A 19,991-nucleotide genomic window follows, 5' to 3' on the forward strand; every position below is an offset into this window, starting at 1 on the left:
ATGTGTGGAGGAGAGATGCTGGGTATATTGGGAGAAGGATGCTGAATATGGAGCTGCCAGGGAAGAGGAAAAGAGAAAGACCAAAGAGGAGGTTTATGGATGTGGTGAGGGAGGACATGCAGATGGCTGGTGTGACAGAGGAAGACGCAGAAGACAGGAAGAAATGGAAACGGATGATCCGCTGTGGCGACCCCTAACGGGAGCAGCTGAAAGTAGTAGCAGTAGTAGTAGTAGTAGTAGTAGCAGTAGTAGTAGTAGTGTGAGAGTGGCAATTAGACCAAGCAAAAGATACACACGTGAAATGCAAAGCAAATAATTAATAGCTATGATAAGTTTCCACATTATGCATGTGTAACGACCCTCACTTGTGCAGGTGTTCGTGTGAGAGTGGCAATTAGACCAAGCAAAAGATACACACGTGAAATGCAAAGCAAAGAATTAATAGCTATGATAAGTTTCCACATTATGCATGGCCTATATCCCAACTTCTTTGTCATTCCATGGATTGCATCAAGACGATCCCCAATAGTGCGCAGCAATAACAATAATGTGCCTACATTCACTTGACTTTGAGACTTTTGTTCAAATGTCGTGACATTGCATACACTTTTACAATTTAAAACCGACCTGTCATTTGCACATGTACATAAAACGTTTCTTAGAGCGCTGCCAATGTATCTCGAAAACGACATGCAGTCCTTAATTGTCCTGCTGCTTACTCATTTGCCCCTAGCTAGGGTCGAGAGGGCAGGTTCCATCGCCGAGTTTGTGCAGCGTGAACTCCACCTGTGTCAAATTTTGTATCCGAAAGGAATATGTATCCCACACATCCGTGGCGTCGGATGCATAGTGGACCTTGATTATTACATTTACATTTCACACAAGGAAATAAAAATAGAAACGTTTAGATTATTCTGTTAATTTTTTTTACCGTTTTATAGATCAACAAGGTTATACAAACAAATTAGTTTACCTCCAAAGCAAGCGTTTTTCCAGTTGCGTTTTAGCGGTTGCAATTCGTTTGCTCTCGGTACGCTTTCGTCTTTAAACCATACTGCTAAGCTTAAATATTAAAAGAGCAAAAATAATCTTGAAATAGTTTAAAAAAAAGACTCAACGGAAACACATTTCTGTGGGGATCCAAAATGTGTCTCCACACCGTTCCTGTGGGTGCGCAGGCAGCACACCCACCACACCGTCAGACACCAGCCGTCGGTAGCGGAGAAGATGGCAGAGCGGCAACAGAAACACGAAGGCAGGGTAAAGATCGGCCACTACATCCTCGGTGACACGCTTGGAGTCGGGACATTTGGGAAAGTGAAGAGTTGAGTCACGGTCTTATTTCGTGTTTTGCTGAATGTAATTGAAAAAAATGTGTGCTTCGCGGCCATTCGGGTTAAAACGCGTTACCTTTTCACCGACTGTGTTGAACTTGCCGGTGGTCAATACGTAATCTGCGTAGTTGTGGCTACAGCAGTGATTGAGTACACTGCGTTTAGGACGTAGGTGTCTTTTGAGAATGCGGCTGTTTGAAAGGCAAATTCTTCTACCAAAGCGCATATCTGTATCGCTTTCTTATCTGCAGCGATAGGTGTAATTACTTTGAGACAGTGGCAGCACATAGTTGTGCGCATGGGTTATTGGATTATTGCGTGTGCCAGCCGGTGACTTTGTGGTAGAATATGTGCTGTCCTGTCTTGCCATAGAGGACATCTCTTAAGAGTAACCTTATCAATACCATACCGTGCTTAACACGGACTCGCATATTCTTAATAATAATATGGTACGATCCCATACGGGATCTGATTTCTCCTGGCATTACTAGGCGCCTACAATTTTAGGACCCAGGCATTCCGATAAAAAGTTTGATAAGAGTCGCCAAGTCATGCTCTTATTTTGGGCTACACGGCTCTACAGATTCCAGTCTGAATGCATGACCTTGTGGAGCTGTAACCCTTATTACAGGCGTCTTCCAGCGATTCTTACCTCAGTCCTTTCTTAATGCCCATCTTAACAAGGTTGTTTTTAAATGGTTAATAGATTGCATTTATATAGCGCTTTTCTAGCTGCAACAGCCACATAAAGCGCTTTACAATCAATGAATGCCTCACATTCACACACACACACACACACACACACACACACACACACACACACACACACACACACACACACACACACACACACACACACCGACGGCAGTGTCAGCCATGCAAAGTAACAACTAGCTCATCGGGGGCAGTTAGGGGTTTGGTGTCTTGCTCAAGGACAGCTGACATTTTTGCAAGGAGGAGCCGAGGATCGAACCGGCAACCCTCCAGTTACCAGACGACCTGCTCCGCCTCCGAGCCACTGCCCCCCCCCCTGACTTATCGTGTATGTGCTAGCCGCAAATAGTGTTTTCAAGCATTGATAACAATGTGGCTAGCAGCTTCCAACTTAGTGCTGTGAGGAGCTCTGATTAACCAGCTCTCATGTCGAACAAAAGAAGTCAGCAAGCTAAAAACTATTCACCCGAAAGACTATTTCTGTCTGTCTGTCTTGTCTGTGCCTGTCTGTCTGTACCTGTACATGCACCTTTTGTCTCTGCATAAGGCCAAAGGGGCCTCTGTACGTGTGTTAGATAATAACCTTGATGTCTTATTTGTCTTGTTAACCTGTATTTCATTTAAAGTTGGAGAGCATCAGTTAACGGGTCATAAAGTGGCTGTGAAGATTCTTAATAGACACAAGATACGCAGCCTGGATGTCGTGGGGAAGATTAAGCGGGAGATCCAGAATCTCAAACTGTTCAGGCACCCACACATCATCAAACTGTAAGTAGAGGAAAATATCACAGAAACAATGACACTTAACTATTGGGTTTTTGGTATTATTTTTTTCAGATTGCCCTGTAAATCCAAGTTGCTCTTACACTGTTAGCCTTGCATGATGTGTTCTCTGTGTTGCGGCATGCTTGGCCTGCCCCTGTGTTTGTTTACTACAGCTGAGCAATACTGAGCATGCCCACGGGGCTCCCAGGAGGCCCAACACACACACACACACACACACACACACACACACACACACACACACACACACACACACACACACACACACACACACACACACACACACACACACTTACACATACACATACACAAACACACCCAGGCCCATGGCTAGATAAAGGAATCTGTTCTAGTTAGACAAAATCTCCAGTTAAGGGGATAGAAGTTGAGATAATTCCCGCTTGGTTAATTCTGTTTTCCACTTTCAGGAGTCTCATTTCCTCTCCTTCCGTCTTTTTTTCCATGACTTCACTTACTCCCTCTTTCTTTCTTTCTCATCCCTTTGGTCCTAACCTTTCTCTGAGCCTCTTTCAACCATCTTTGTGTTATTTTTAGGCTAGTGTAAGGGTTAGCACACTGTGACACTGTGAGCTATGGCAGACGTGACAGCTTGCTCTACTATTCAAACAAGGCTGGAGTGGTGGAAAACACATAAATACAGACATATATAGACATTAATGCACACACAAACACAGTTGCGCGCGCGCGCGCGCGCACACACACACACACACACACACGTACACATGGCACACTACCAGCTCATAGACAGCCCATTCATTCTCTTGCACAGCCACAGCCTCAGGCTTGATGGTGGTCAAGCAGCCCCCCAGCAATGCAATGACTAATCTGTGAAACTGAGGCGAGTGGAAACAGAATAAAAACCTCTTTACCATCCCTCTCAAGTCAAGTCAAGTCAATTTTATTTGTATAGCCCATTATCACAAATTACAAATTGGCCTCAGTGGGCTTTACAGCAATACAACATCCTGTCCTTAGACCCTCGCATCGGATAAGGAACAACTCCCTAAAAAAAAAAAAAAAACCTTTAACAGGGAGAAAAAACAGGGAGAAACAGAGGAGGGATCTCTCCCCCAAGATGGACAGACGTGCAATGGATGTTGTGTTAACACAATTTACAGAATACAACATTCAAAGAGGATAACAGAATTATAATGGAATTATAAGATATATGAAGAATATGATGAAGAGGGTGTCAGGCAGTGTCCAGATGCCACCGGAACAGCCTAGGACATGTGACCACCATCACTATGTAGACCTGACAGAAGGACAGACTGCACATGCACACAAGAGAGACTCACATCACACCATTCACATACGCGGGAGAAGAGAAAAAAATACATTAGTCACACATCATATTGAGAGAAGGATACCACATTGAAACAGGATAAAAGCAGTGTCCAGGTGGCTACCACCATCACCATGAAGACCTGGGAGGAGGACAGACTACATGTACACACACACACGGGAGACTCACATCCTCACATCACACCATTCACATACACAGAAGAAGAGAAAAGAGAAGACATTCAGAGAGAAAAGGCATGTGAGAGAACAGTTTGCAGTAGTCAATAATTTATACTCTATAATCTCGTCGGCAGAATAGTGCTTGGTAAATTCATTGAGACAGAAACTGACCCGCCATGCAGTACATGTTGTGAAGTACTCAATTTAAAGGCAACTAATTGTAGGTTAAGGCACAAAGATGAGTTTAGAGTTTGGATTTAAAAGACTCAACAGACTCTGATTGTTTGACGGTAGCAGGCAGGTTATTCCACAAGAACTAGGCCCGATAAGAAAAGGCCCTATCACCACCTCACTTCTCTTTAACTTTGGTTACACACAGGAGCCCTGTATATTGAGAGCGGAGAGCTTGAGATGGAATGTACGGTTTAAGGAGATCAGACAGGTATGATGGGGTAAGCCCATTTAGGATTTTTTAAGTCAGCAGAAGCACCTTGAAGGCTGATCTAACATGGATAGGAAGCCAATGAATGGAGGCAAGAATTGGTGTAATATGGTAAATTTTCTATTCTTAGTTAGGATTGGACCTGAAAACAGAACGTTACAGTAATCAAGTCTGGAAGAAACAAATGCATGTAATTAGAGTCTCTGCATCAATCATGGACAGGAAAGACTGAATTTTAGCTATGTTATATAAGTGAGAGGGGCAGTCTTGGTGATTTCTTTAATGTCCGTATCAAAGGAAAGGCTAGGATCAAACGTAACACCAAGATTTTTGGCCGCCACACTTTGTGAAATCACAGAGTTGTTGATTGTTATTGTTACTTGATGAAGTTGGTGTCTGTGTCTAGCAGGGCCAATGACCAGCATCTCAGTTTTATCTGAATTTCAAAGCAGGAAATTTAGTGACATCTAATTTTTCACAGCAGCCATGCAGGCATCTAAATTAGTCATTTGAGTATGACCATCAGCCCTTATAGGCACATATAGCTGAGTATTATCCACATAGCAATAGCAATTGATTCCAGGACTGTTTATTATTTGGCCAAGAAATTTAAAGAGAGAAAAGTAGAGGACCAAGAACCGAGCCCTGAAGTATGCCATATTTAACGTCAGAGAATTTTGATGTAATGTTATAGCAGAAAACAGTGTTCTTCCAGATAAGTAGGGCTTAAACCAAGAGAGAGCTAAGCCAGAGACACAAAAATTACCATTTATTATGTTTAATAGTATACAGTGATCAGTGGTGTCAAAGGCTGCACTGAGGTCCAGCAGTAGAAGCACAGAGATGGAATCAGAGTCCATAACTAGTAGAAGATCGTTCACCACTCTGGTCAGAGTAGTTTCACTGGAGTGATGGGCCCTGAAAGCTGATTGAAAAAGTATACACTACCGTTCAAAAGTTTGGGATCACCCAAACAATTTTGTGTTTTCCATGAAAAGTCACACTTATTCACCACCATATGTTGTGAAATGAATAGAAAATAGAGTCAAGACATTGACAAGGTTAGAAATAATTATTTATATTTGAAATAAGATTTTTTTTACATCAAACTTTGCTTTCGTGAAAGAATCCTCCATTTGCAGCAATTACAGCATTGCAGACCTTTGGCATTCTAGCTGTTAATTTGTTGAGGTAATCTGGAGAAATTGCACCCCACGCTTCCAGAAGCAGCTCCCACAAGTTGGATTGGTTGGATGGGCACTTCTTTGAGCAGATTGAGTTTCTGGAGCATCACATTTGTGGGGTCAATTAAACGCTCAAAATGGCCAGAAAAAGAGAACTTTCATCTGAAACTCGACAGTCTATTCTTGTTCTTAGAAATGAAGGCTATTCCATGCGAGAAATTGCTAAGAAATTGAAGATTTCCTACACCGGTGTGTACTACTCCCTTCAGAGGACAGCACAAACAGGCTCTAACCAGAGTAGAAAAAGAAGTGGGAGGCCGCGTTGCACAACTGAGCAAGAAGATAAGTACATTAGAGTCTCTAGTTTGAGAAACAGACGCCTCACAGGTCCCCAACTGGCATCTTCATTAAATAGTACCTGTTAGAGCCTGTTTGTGCTGTCCTCTGAAGGGAGTAGTACACACCGGTGTAGGAAATCTTCAATTTCTTAGCAATTTCTCGCATGGAATAGCCTTCATTTCTAAGAACAAGAATCGACTGTCGAGTTTCAGATGAAAGTTCTCTTTTTCTGGCCATTTTGAGCGTTTAATTGACCCCACAAATGTGATGCTCCAGAAACTCAATCTGCTCAAAGAAGTGCCCATCCAACCAATCCAACTTGTGGGAGCTGCTTCTGGAAGCGTGGGGTGCAATTTCTCCAGATTACCTCAACAAATTAACAGCTAGAATGCCAAAGGTCTGCAATGCTGTAATTGATGCAAATGGAGGATTCTTTGACGAAAGCAAAGTTTGATGTAAAAAAAATCTTATTTCAAATACAAATCATTATTTCTAACCTTGTCAATGTCTTGACTCTATTTTCTATTCATTTCACAACATATGGTGGTGAATAAGTGTGACTTTTCATGGAAAACACGAAATTGTTTGGGTGATCCCAAACTTTTGAACGGTAGTGTATATAGATAAGTTTTCTTCTCTGTGGATCGAAAGTTGTTGATACACAACTGTCTCTGATACTTTAGAAAAGAATGGAAGATTAGAGACTGGTCAATGGTTATTAAGAGACCCTGGATCGGGGAGCAGTTTCTTAAGTAGAGGTTTGATCACAGCTGTCTTAAAACTGCTGGGAACCGTGCCAGTAGTAAGTGATAAATTAACAATATATTTTTATTGTAGGTCCCAGGATAGGCCAGAGGTATTTAAAAAGTTTTACTGGTAAAGGGTCAGGTTGGCAAGTAGTTGGTTTAGAAGCTGACGTGAGCCTAGTCAAAGCATCAAGAGAGATAATCTCAAAAGCTGTAATAACAAGGACTGTCAATGACTCATTGTATAGATATGAATTTGGTAAAATGGGGTCTGCAGGATTAGCCGGAGTTGAACTAATTTTGTTTATGATCTCATCAACCGTATTGCAGAAAATTTCTAGAAACTCATGAATGGCGAGCAGCTAATAGATGGCTGCCTTGTTTAGGCCACTTTCTCAAGTACTTTTACAGTTTATAACTCATTTGATATATATATATATATATATGTGTGTGTGTGTGTATGTATGTATGTATGTATGTATGTATGTATGTATGTATGTATGTATGTATGTGTATATATATATATATATATACACTACCGTTCAAAAGTTTGGGATCACCCAAACAATTTTGTGTTTTCCATGAAAAGTCACACTTATTCACCACCATATGTTGTGAAATGAATAGAAAATAGAGTCAAGACATTGACAAGGTTAGAAATAATGATTTGTATTTGAAATAAGATTTTTTTTACATCAAACTTTGCTTTCGTCAAAGAATCCTCCATTTGCAGCAATTACAGCATTGCAGACCTTTGGCATTCTTGCTGTTAATTTGTTGAGGTAATCTGGAGAAATTGCACCCCACGCTTCCAGAAGCAGCTCCCACAAGTTGGATTGGTTGGACTGGCACTTCTTGCGTACCATACGGTCAAGCTGCTCCCACAACAGCTCAATGGGGTTCAGATCTGGTGACTGCGCTGGCCACTCCATTACCGATAGAATACCAGCTGCCTGCTTCTGCTCTAAATAGTTCTTGCACAATTTGGAGGTGTGTTTAGGGTCATTGTCCTGTTGTAGGATGAAATTGGCTCCAATCAAGCGCTGTCCACTGGGTATGGCATGGCGTTGCAAAATGGAGTGATAGCCTTCCTTATTCAGAATCCCTTTTACCCTGTACAAATCTCCCACCTTACCAGCACCAAAGCAACCCCAGACCATCACATTACCTCCACCATGCTTAACAGATGGCGTCAGGCATTCTTCCAGCATCTTTTCATTTGTTCTGCGTCTCACAAACGTTCTTCTTTGTGATCCAAACACCTCAAACTTGGATTCATCCGTCCACAACACTTTTTTCCAGTCTTCCTCTGTCCAATGTCTGTGTTCTTTTGCCCATCTTAATCTTTTTCTTTTATTGGTCAGTCTCAGATATGGCTTTTTCTTTGCCACTCTGCCCTGAAGCCCAGAATCCCGCAGCCGCCTCTTCACTGTAGATGTTGACACTGGTGTTTTGCGGGTACTATTTAATGAAGATGCCAGTTGGGGACCTGTGAGGCGTCTGTTTCTCAAACTAGAGACTCTAATGTACTTATCTTCTTGCTCAGTTGTGCAACGCGGCCTCCCACTTCTTTTTCTACTCTGGTTAGAGCCCGTTTGTGCTGTCCTTTGAAGGGAGTAGTACACACCGGTGTAGGAAATCTTCAATTTCTTAGCAATTTCTCGCATGGAATAGCCTTCATTTCTAAGAACAAGAATAGACTGTCGAGTTTCAGATGAAAGTTCTCTTTTTCTGGCCATTTTGAGCGTTTAATTGACCCCACAAATGTGATGCTCCAGAAACTCAATCTGCTCAAAGAAGTGCCCATCCAACCAATCCAACTTGTGGGAGCTGCTTCTGGAAGCGTGGGGTGCAATTTCTCCAGATTACCTCAACAAATTAACAGCTAGAATGCCAAAGGTCTGCAATGCTGTAATTGCTGCAAATGGAGGATTCTTTGACGAAAGCAAAGTTTGATGTAAAAAAAATCTTATTTCAAATACAAATCATTATTTCTAACCTTGTCAATGTCTTGACTCTATTTTCTATTCATTTCACAACATATGGTGGTGAATAAGTGTGACTTTTCATGGAAAACACAAAATTGTTTGGGTGATCCCAAACTTTTGAACGGTAGTGTATATATATATATATATATATATCAGGGTTAAAATCTATAGGCTACATTGTCCTTCTTAATAACTCTGTGACTGTGTGGACATTAAAGCAGCTGCCAGGTGTGCTGCGCCAAGGTAAATTGCACCCCCCCAAAAAAAGAAATTGTTAGCACCAGCTGCCACTGCCAGCAGACTATTCCCAATATCAGAGGAAATTCTGCCTTAATCCCAGAGTGGTTTTCATCCTAACACAGGTACCATGGATATAATTTTTACTGCTTGCCGAACAGAATCAACCATTGTACATGGCCTTTATCAACTTAACCAAAGCTTTTGATTACATAAACCGCCAGGCCCTCTGGCTAGTTCTGTCAAAATAGGCTGCCTTGATGACTATATCAGAGTACTACGACTACTACATGACAATATGTCAGCTAGAGTATTCAGTTATGGAGACAAGACAGAGTCTGTCAAGGTCCACACAGGAGTTAAACAAGGCTGTGTCATTGCCTCAACCCTATTCTCTGTCTTCATTGCCACCATCTTCTACCTCATGTGTCCCAGTCTGCCTCAGGGAGTCGAAATCATATACAGAACTGATAGGAATCTTCTGAACATTAACAGATTCAGGGCTAAAAGTACAACCGCCATCACATCCATCATTGAACTGCAGTATGCCGATGACAACGCCTTAATATCCCTCATAGAAGAGGAACTACAGAGCATACCAGACACCTTTGCAAAGGCATACAAGCAGCTTGGCCTTGCTATTAACATAAAAAAGACCTATACCCTCTACCAACCCCCACCCAGCAGAAATTTTCCTGCCCTCCCCCCCACCCATCTCTTTGAACAACACCAGACTCAAAAACCTGGAACAGTTCCCGTATCTTGGCAGCCTTCTCTCCTCCAACACCAACATTGACATCAAAATACACCATTGTCTCAGCTTTGCCAGCCGGGCTTTCTCAAGATTGAGAAAAAGGGGTTTTGAAAACCGCAACCTTCAGACCAGAACAAAAATTCTGGTGTACAAGGTGGTAGTGCTGCCCACCCTACTGTATGGGTCAGAAATATGGACCACATATAGCAGGCACATGAAGGCACTCAATGCGTACCAACAGCGATGCCTCAGGAAGATCCTTAAGATAAGCTGGGAGAATAAGCACGCCAACTTCAGCATCCTCGAGAAGTCCAACATGCCCATTATAACTGCCACCATTGCACAGCATCAGCTGAGATGGACTGGCCATGTCCTCTACATTTCTGACTCTCGCCTCCCGAAACAAGTCTTTTATTCTCGGCTTGTGACAGGATGCCATGTCCCAGGAGGACAAAAGAAGAAATATAGAAATAACATCAAGGCCCAAATGAAAAGGTTTGACATTGACCTTAACACCTGGGAACAAGCAGCAAAAAAAAACAGGGAGGCCTGGAGACTGGCTGTCCATGAGGTTGCTGCGCGCTACAACCATGACATCCACCATACTGCAGAAAACAAGCACAGACTCAGAAAGCAGTGAGTTACCAGAAAGGCCCAAACCACATCCTCAACAACTCCTTTACACCCTTGCCCACATTGCCCCAAAATATGCAGCTCCAGGATTGGCCTCTATGTCCATCTGAAGACCCAGAAGGAAAACAGTCATACTCAACCCTGAGTGACCGCCGATGATGGTTTGTGTGATTGTCAGCGAGAGAAAGAGAGGGAATGAGTGTGTGTATGTGTGTTTGGATGTGTGTGTGTGTGTGTGTTTGTGTAATGCTCAAGCTCTGATGTGCTATGCTGAGCTTGGCAGGACTAAAGCTTGTAAACAGACTTTTATGAGGTTCAGTCTCTTAGGGGCAATCATTCACAAGGTTGTGGCTTCATTTGGATATTTCCACCGTTAAAGGTACAACCCATAATGGAATGCACTGCCACAGCTATGGAGTACTGCCACAACAAAGAAACATGACATATTTGAGAAATGAGACAACTTAAAGCCTCAAAAGGAATATACAAAGCGATGTGGCATTGGCTGGTTTTCTCATTTGCAAGTAATAAAGTGAATAACGTTTATGAAGTCTGACCAAAACAACGGCAGAAGTGGGGCAGACAGCTGCTGTGTTCATCAATTGCAGATTGTACTTTTAAGAAAATTACATACATGCTCAGCAGTCATATACTACAGCCTTGCTACTTTTACCTGTTTGTGTGTGTGAATCTGCTTGTTTGAGAGTGTTTAGGTTTTTTCTTTTCTTTTACTTGTTTCATTGTAAGGGCATTTGGTACCTGACTTGAACAGATGTATAGCAAGGTCCAAATGTTCTCACAAGGATAGAGAAAAGGCATTAGTTTGGTAAGAGTTCAGTTGAATTCAAGGTTTTGATTTAAGGAGTTGAGTTAGGGGTTAATAGATGCATATGAAGTCAATGGAGAGTTCCCACAACTATGGTAGTACAAGTGTGTGTGTGTGTGTGTGTGTGTGTGTGTGTGTGTGTGTGTGTGTGTGTGTGTGTGTGTGTGTGTGTGTGTGTGTGTGTGTGTATATAAGGTACCAGGTGATAAGTACGCCCACAGATTTCTTCATGGTGATGGAGTATGTGTCCGGAGGCGAGCTGTTTGATTACATCTGCAAACATGGACGGGTAAGACATTTCATCTGTTTGTTCAGAAGCAGGCCCCCTGGCATCCGTGTCACCATGCACTTGCTACCAGTGGTCCCCTAGCAGACCCAATGGTCACTGGTTTGTTGACCATGAAAATGGTCAACTGTATGCCACAAGGAACTAAGACAACCAGAACTCAAGCAAGGTGGATTATTTCAGCAGACAGCAAAGTAGTGCCTTTTACATTGTGTTCTACCACCATCAACAAGAGATAGAAATTCTCACTAAAGGATCACGTCCCAGCATTAGTTCCAAATTATTTTTTGAGACAGATCTTATTAAAGCTGTGCTGTTCAATAGGGCCGGACGATATGGACAGAATCAAATATCATGATATTTTTGGACCAAATACCTTTATATCGATATTGTGAAAATATTGTGGGGATGACTGTTAGTGCCTTCACAAAACATTTACACAATCACATTATTGATAAATAATCATCAGTAATGCCTATATACTAAGTGGGTAAAGGCAAATAATAGAACAGCTAGAACAGTTTGGTAAGTTCAGAAAATTACATCACATAATGCAGCCTTTAAAACCAGGAAAAGAGAACACTTATGCCATATCACAATATTACAATATCCAAAATCCCAGACGATATCTAGTCTCATATCTCGATATCGATACAATATCAGCATATTGCCCAGCCCTACCGTTCAGGGTCTTTATTTTGTATTGGTGTTTCCTCATGTAACTATATCTTGTGATATGGTAAGGCACACAGAAATGCCCTCTCATCATTAAATGTAGTTTAAACTACCTGTAACATCCTAAAACAAAAGAATATAATGAATGAGCATATTCCCTGACAGGGCATTTTATCCTTTTCTACCATTTGTACACTATACCCTTTTAAACCTGTATTCATTCAGAGAAAATTGACCTAGCATGGATTCTTGTTTTCAACCACCCTTTGGTTCACATTCATACAGCTACAGCCCCTCACATTGGGGTGCTGGACAACCATTGTGTTGTAGTAATGACCAATTCACTTGTTCCCCTGCAACTGTTACCAATTTCCCCAATACAATATTCCAATGTGTCCTTTCACACCATTCTATTTAATGCAATCATGTTCCATTGCTTTTTTTTCTTATGATACTGTCTTTTCATCTAGGTCCTTGTGTCTTTCAGGTGGAGGACACTGAGGCTCGCCGTCTTTTCCAGCAGATAATTTCAGCAGTAGACTACTGCCACAGACACATGGTGGTCCACAGAGACCTCAAACCTGAGAATGTCCTGCTGGACGCCAGCAAGAATGCCAAGATAGCTGACTTTGGTAGGAACTCCAGAGAAGGGGGAGGGGTGGGTGTTAATGGAAGAGGGAGGGAAAATGGTACTGTTACAGCACAAGCTGAGGTGTGAGAGATTCGGGGAGAAGAGGCTGCATTGCAAGCAAATTATTCAGGGGTGTGAATGTCAAAGAGGAAGCAGCATCACTTCTGGTACTGGTGCAATAGGCTGCAACGGACAAATTAAATACAAATAGAGGAGTAGAGGCAAATGGAAATTTGCGGAAAGCTGAGAAGGCAACCCCCCCCCCCTTCCTTTAAGACACAATAATTGAACTGTCTACCAATGTACTTATTAAAGTGAAGCAAGTCGACCGAACTGATACGCAACCGCGTATCAGTTCGATAGTAATTACTCTCATTAAGCGGCTAAGATATAAAACCTGATGCAATACGAGCATGAAATGGTGAAAGAAGCTTTGGAACTACACGAAGGGCCTTGTACACAGCAGGGTGTGTGGGGTGGAGAGAAGTCTCTAAGTAACAGGCAGGTCTCATATCAACTTTGGCAGGAAACCTTGAGGCCCAGTGTCATCTGATCGGGAGGGAAGGAGAAGGGGGCAGGCTGGGGTCGGTATGAGAAGTGTTTTGGCTGAGATCAACAGTCGTGGGTAAATGGCATGAGAGACAGAGTTGAGGAGGGAAGGATAAGAGATAAAGGGGAAGGTCGGGACATCGGAGAACGGCTGGTATTTAGCCTACGGCTGAGGCCCTGGCAGGCAAGAGGAAGCTCATCCTATTAGCTCAGCTGTGTGTTCAAGGCTTAGGAACTTGGCGAGTAAGGAAGGATAAAGATATCTTTTTAGGCCCGCGCTTCTGAACTCTTTCTCTCTCTCTGTGACTGCACGCAACCCTCATGATATTGTCAGTTTATTACATTGACATCGAGGAATGAATGATGTCTGTGATACGATAATATTGTATGATAAATTCATAAAGGAGCAGTTCAGTTTATATCTAACAATATCAGAGCAAAGGGGGAAAGATAAACATCTTTCCTTTTTTGTGTCCGTTTTTGTGATGGGCCAACAGGACTGTCAAACATGATGTCAGATGGGGAATTCTTGAGGACGAGCTGTGGTTCACCAAACTATGCCGCTCCTGAGGTCATCTCAGGAAGGTGAGTGTGCATGTGCAGTGGTATTTGTCAGGTATGTAATATATAGTATGTGTGAATTTGTGTCAGTTGAGTTTTGCATGGATCTAATAATTGAGTTGGTTTTTTTTTTTTTGTGTGTTTGTTTTGAGTTTGATCCACTCTGTCATTCTGCCAGGCTGTATGCAGGCCCGGAGGTGGACATCTGGAGCTGTGGGGTGATCTTGTATGCCCTGCTGTGCGGTACTCTACCCTTTGATGATGAGCATGTTCCTACACTGTTTAAGAAGATCAGAGGAGGGGTATTCTACATCCCAGAGTACCTGACTCGCTCTGTGGCGTCACTGCTGATGTTCATGCTGCAGGTGGACCCTCTGAAGAGAGCAACCATCAAAGACATCAGGTACTGCATTGATCCCTGCACTGAAATATTTTGGGTTTAAATGCTTGAATGGACTCTGAAGTCTTTTTCTTAGATCCTCTGTTACACTTTTTGTCACCTTTAAAAAAAAAAAAACCTGATAGATTTTCAGCATTACCATAGAAATTTGCATTACCGCAAGATAATCTTTACATTACTAAGTCTTCAATAATGAAATGTGTTTAATATAGATATTATATTTATTATGAGGGTTAATTACAGATGTCAAATGATTCATATTGCAGGATATATTTTCATATTAGTGTAAAGCTTCTTGGGCTGGGAGTTGTAGCTCTGATCCATTTTGGGTTATCTCTCTGTTGTTGCCAGGGAGCATGAGTGGTTCAAACACGACCTGCCGGGGTACCTGTTCCCTGAAGACCCATCATATGACACTACAGTCCTGGATGAAGAGGCTGTCAGGGAGGTGTGTGAGAAGTTTGAAAGCACCGAGTCTGAAGTTGTGTCCAGCCTGTACAGCGGCGACCCCCAGGTACACTCATAACTCATCCGATTGTTGTGTTGCAGAAATCTCCATTTTATCTTCAAGATATTATGGGTGTTGTAATATTAAGTGTTTGTAAAACTTGCAAAACATTTTCATTACAATCTGGTGTACAGTATGATTAATCTTCATTTACTCTTCCTTTTATCTCCCATCCTTCCCCATTTTCCATTCAGGATCAGCTAGCGGTAGCCTACCACCTGATTATAGACAATCGGCGCATCATGACCCAGGCCAGCGAGTTCTACTTAGCCTCCAGCCCTCCCCAAGGCTCTTTTATAGAAGATGGCATGCCTCTTCCCCCTGGGATCAAACCCCACCCTGAGAGGATGCCCCCACTCCTGGCTGACAGCCCCAAGTCCCGGTGCTCTCTCGATGCTCTCAACACCACCCGACCAAAACCTTTGGCAGTAAAGAAAGCAAAGTGGCACCTTGGTATTAGGAGCCAGAGCAGGCCCTATGACATCATGGCTGAAGTTTACAGGGCAATGAGACAACTTAACTTTGATTGGAAGGTAAAAGGATAAATGCAGAAATGCACATATACACACCAATAACAAACACAAAAGTGCACCTCTATGCAACCATATAAGCATGTGTGTCAGTTATTCTCTATTTTGTTTGTAGGTGGTGAACCCATATCACCTGCGTGTGAGGAGGAAGAATCCTGTAACAGGCAACCTGGTGAAGATGAGCCTACAGCTCTACCAAGTGGACAACAGATCCTATCTCCTCGACTTCAAGAGCATTGATGGTAGGTCATCATCAACCACAAATTAACTCAAGGTCCTACATTTGAGTAGCTGATTTTATGTATTTTATTTTGTAAGAGTTATTATTGTTAGAACATGGTCATATCAAATTCTTTGCTGTTGAATTTGAATAACAATTTCCACTGCTTTGTGTTGCATCTAGATGACATCATTGAAGCGGTGGGCTTCAAATCGGGTTCTTCTACCCCGCAGAGGTCAGGCTCCGCAGCTGGCCTACACAGACCCAGACTGAGCATTGACTCGGCAAGCCCCGCCATGGACCTGCCCCAGCTCAGCTCCTCTCTCCCTGGGTCCCTGTCAGGCAGCTCCCCCTTGCTTTCCCCACGCCAGGGATCACACACCATGGACTTCTTTGAGATGTGTGCTAGCCTGATCACCACACTGGCACGCTGAGTAATGTATCCCCCCTCACCCCTAACCTTGCCCTCTAACTTGATGCTGATGGTGGAATTCAAGCCAATGACAGATCTGGGATGTATGTCTCGGAAGTCTAAGTTGGCCTCCTCCCTTTTTTTGTCTTCTCCTTTATTTTTGCTTATAGTCTGACTGCAAAGGTGAGTGGAAATATGGAAAAACCAATGCTTGTCTGTCATTCACCCCTGTTTACCCCTTGCATAAAGGAGAATTGGAGAGGAGGCCATTGAGACTGACAGAAAAAAAAGTTTTAAGTTTGTTTTAAAACCTCATTGGGGCCATAGACCAGGCATTCAAGATCTGGCCACAACCTGAAGAAACTAATACTGGGACTGGAAACTGAACTGGATGAGGCCTGTAGGGTGAGAGGTTAGATGTCAGAGAGCCTGCTCATTGAGACAGAATCGGCTAAGGTAAAGTTCACTGTCCTTCCACCTAAAAATACTTTCAAACTACTATCGGCTACTGAAATGTCATCAACCGTTGTACAAATTATAATGGGACACCCTGCTGAGGTTGCCCCAGACACTGGTCAGAGTCAGTTTTCCTACAATATATATGATTTTATTTTTTGGGCACCGGGGTGAAAACGGGCACCAGATCATTGTCTGAGGGCACATTAACACATGCAACATTTTATTTCAGGTTTTATATAGTTTTCTAAAGAAAGAAAGGCTTTTGTTATCCATGTTTGATCTATTTATATTAAAATTACTGTATGTAGTTAAAAAGGCTGACAAAAGCATACCAAATAATAGAGTTTATACATGCATAGAGAGGATTTATTATTGTTTAGATATCAGATTCATATTTATTTTTAAGATATTGTTTTTAGGCACTGTAGGGACATTATTTAAACACTGCATCAACATAAGGAGTTTAATCCTGATTTTGAAGAGTTTGCAGATGATGAGAGAGACAGCACGATGGCAGAATGACAACACTGCGTGGCACCAGCTGTGCTGCGTTAAGCTTTGAAGCATAGGTACACTCCTTTCCTGTGCTTAGATATTGTGCATACATAGCTCTGTAGACCTTTACTTTTGCAGATTCAGAGAACACAGATATTTTGCACACAGCCTTGGATCATTTTAAAAAATGTAACGGCTGTTACAACTATAGAGCAGAGAACACATGTATGCAAGCACACTAATTTATTCCCAAGTCTGATTCCTAACAGAATGAACAGTTAGCTAACTGTTATTATGCAGGTCAGCCATGCATGAACGGAATGCAATTAAAAAGCACAATTGGCTTGCGTCATCAGAAAAGTCATGGTATTCACTCATATATAGTGAATTGAACAAAAGACAGAAGTCTCATGTTGCTTGCAGTTGAAAGGGCAGCAAGTTAACCATGAAATATTAATGTACATACACAGAAAGAGATGCAAATAATAAGAGAGAGGGCAGGTGGAGGGTAATTTACAAATCTGAACTTTCTGCAAGATGGTATGTCAGTGTCAAACCTTAGGTCAGAATAAGCCACAGAAAACCTTTTTCTGGTTGCCTTAAAAATAAAAATACATTGATTGGAGTGTGTGTGGGTTTAGTTGTGTGTGTTTGCCTTAATCACAGTAGAGTACTGGGCATCACACCTCTGTATTCTCGTATCTTGTCTTTGTCACAGACTTGATCATGGCTTGCATAAAAGCAGACATGGGCAAAACACTGAATTGTTAAGATCATCTATGTCAGCGGTGGTTCTAGCTTGTATGGTGGCTTGGGCGAACCCCCCACCCACCCATCCTCAACAAAAAAGCACCATTCTGCACTAATTATAGTTTTTATACAACAACACTTAAAATAAAAATGGGAAAATAAAAGTTATGCAAAAAACTTTTTTCCGAACTACGTGTTGCAGTATAACCAACAGGAGACCCCTGGTGGTTGAACTGAATTTGATGATACTACTAAGAGTGAAGTTATTAAATACTTTTCCCAATAAAATTTCCCCAAAATTATGTAAAAGCACATTTTTTCCAACTAAGTGTCGTAGTGTAACCAACAGGAGATCATTTGGGGACACTACACTGTATAAGAGTGACGTTATTGAATATTTTTGTAGTAACTCTTTTTGGTGTGCACTTTTTAGATGGTCCCTGCGCACTCGTCTCACAGCTGGCTGTACATAGAGAGACCAATGTTATTTGTCCAGCTCAGAGGATGGCTAGTTTTGGTGAAAATTAGGTTACAGCTCATTGTCTACATGACATTATATCATTTACATGACATGCAAATAAACAATAGAAACCGGATCGCACAAATGCCACTATTCTGAATTTTTTTTGAGCGGGCGCTCTGTGTAGCCCAGCAAGATGCTGCCCTGAGTGGCTGCCCATGTCACCCATATCTAAATCCGCCGGTGATCTATGTGGTATTTCTAATTGCCAATGAGGCCTCCATGTTATGGCTGTGTTGATAACTGAGCTGATGGAAAGTGCAAATCAAAATGATGGAGGTAAAAATACAATGCCTGTTGTAGTTGGTGTTAAGTGACCGTTATGGTTCTCTGATTGTGTGTTTTGTTCAACAGTCCTGCTGTTGTCTGTTTAGGCCATGCTTTAGAGCTCATTCTCTTAAATAAACGTTTTTCAAAACTGAATAACATGACACTGTCTGGTGGGATATGCACTGCAAGATTTCCACCAGATTTACCCTTATTTAGGCTGTTCATGGCTAGAAGGAAGGAATGGTGCTTAAGTCTGAATCCATCCAGTGTTTCTTTCTGCATTCAGTGTGATTTGGTGCATGACACAGTGTAATAGCGTTTTGGTGTAGTCCACATATTTGTGTCAGTGTTCTGTGTTGTTGTCATACAATGATAGTGGGGTTTTTTTTTCTTCTATGACTGAATGTAAAGTGGAAGTTGGTGCTGTTTAGGTAAATCTCTCTCTTGCTCGCTCTCCCCTCTCTTTAGTCATCTTATCTTTTTCTGGCTCTTTCTCACATGGGTTGCTCTTTTAAATTTGCATTGTAGTATTAATAGAAAGAGCTCCAGATTGTTGCCTTTCTACTGGCCTTGGTGAAACAAAGAGGGCGGAGGAGTAGAGATAAAATGCACTGTACTTAAAACCTGAATCACAACAGTTGCGACTACGACTCAGCCAGATACCGTTTTATTGCCTGAGTATTCTGTTGGACCTACACTAATTATATTGATCACATGTAAATTGTGATTCTAGTTCCTCATGTAGCCCTGTTCAGAGAAATAGTAGTTACCCTAGAAGTAACTCCAGTTCTATGAGTACATGCATAGCCTTCAAATGGGCTTCACGATTGGTTCCCACCTAAGGCAAAGGCTGTTAGGGATGAATGTACTCCTAGCTGGGCCCGACTGACACTAGTCAGAAACCAGCCAATATAACACCCTACGCTGTCCAACGGTCGGGTGCTGCCCCTTCTGAGGGCCTCATACCGTACTGCACCACAGTAGCAGTCCAACAGTTGAGCACTGTCTCAACTGAGGGTCTCATACTCTACTGCAACAACCCACCAAGGGCTTGGCACAGCCGACTTATCAGTCAACTGAAGATGAGATCTCCTTTGATTATGCACCAAACACCGCATGGGGTATCAAGTCACCAGTCATATCCCTGAGATATGACTGCACGAAGGTTGAAGTGGAGGACCAGGAAGCCGCCAAGCAGATGTCTTCCACTGACACTCCCTGAAAAGTGCCATAGAAAAGGCAATGCCCCTAATAGAGTGC

At 42.3% G+C, this 19,991-nt stretch overlaps 1 protein-coding gene across 2 annotated transcripts; it reads left to right on the forward strand.

The window, feature by feature from the left end:
- Nucleotides 1-1,210: 1,210 nt before the first annotated feature.
- On the forward strand, nt 1,211-16,259 carry prkaa2 (protein kinase, AMP-activated, alpha 2 catalytic subunit). 2 transcript variants are annotated; one of them, XM_056276629.1, is made up of 10 exons: nt 1,211-1,324; nt 2,675-2,816; nt 11,661-11,823; nt 12,914-13,058; nt 14,104-14,191; nt 14,346-14,570; nt 14,919-15,081; nt 15,270-15,608; nt 15,721-15,847; nt 16,009-16,259. In XM_056276629.1, exons 1-10 carry the CDS (start codon nt 1,228-1,230, stop codon nt 16,257-16,259), a joined length of 1,740 nt encoding a protein of 579 aa, XP_056132604.1. In that variant the 5' UTR covers nt 1,211-1,227. The 2 variants fall into 2 exon arrangements, with proteins under 2 accessions (XP_056132604.1, XP_056132605.1); XM_056276630.1 differs by having other exon boundaries at nt 11,661-11,754.
- The last annotated feature ends 3,732 nt before the right edge of the window (nt 16,260-19,991 follow it).

This window comes from Lampris incognitus, chromosome 3 (genome assembly GCF_029633865.1).
Source record: "Lampris incognitus isolate fLamInc1 chromosome 3, fLamInc1.hap2, whole genome shotgun sequence".
In the NCBI taxonomy this organism is placed as follows: domain Eukaryota; kingdom Metazoa; phylum Chordata; class Actinopteri; order Lampriformes; family Lampridae; genus Lampris; species Lampris incognitus.

Coding starts and splice junctions, on each gene's coding strand:
- prkaa2 (XM_056276629.1), top strand. CDS start 1,228: ATGGCAGAGCGGCAACAGAAACACGAAGGCAGGGTAAAGATCGGCCAC. Junction 13,059..14,103: donor TGCCAAGATAGCTGACTTTG/GTAGGAACTCCA, acceptor ATGGGCCAACAG/GACTGTCAAACATGATGTCA. Junction 15,082..15,269: donor TGTACAGCGGCGACCCCCAG/GTACACTCATAA, acceptor TTTTCCATTCAG/GATCAGCTAGCGGTAGCCTA.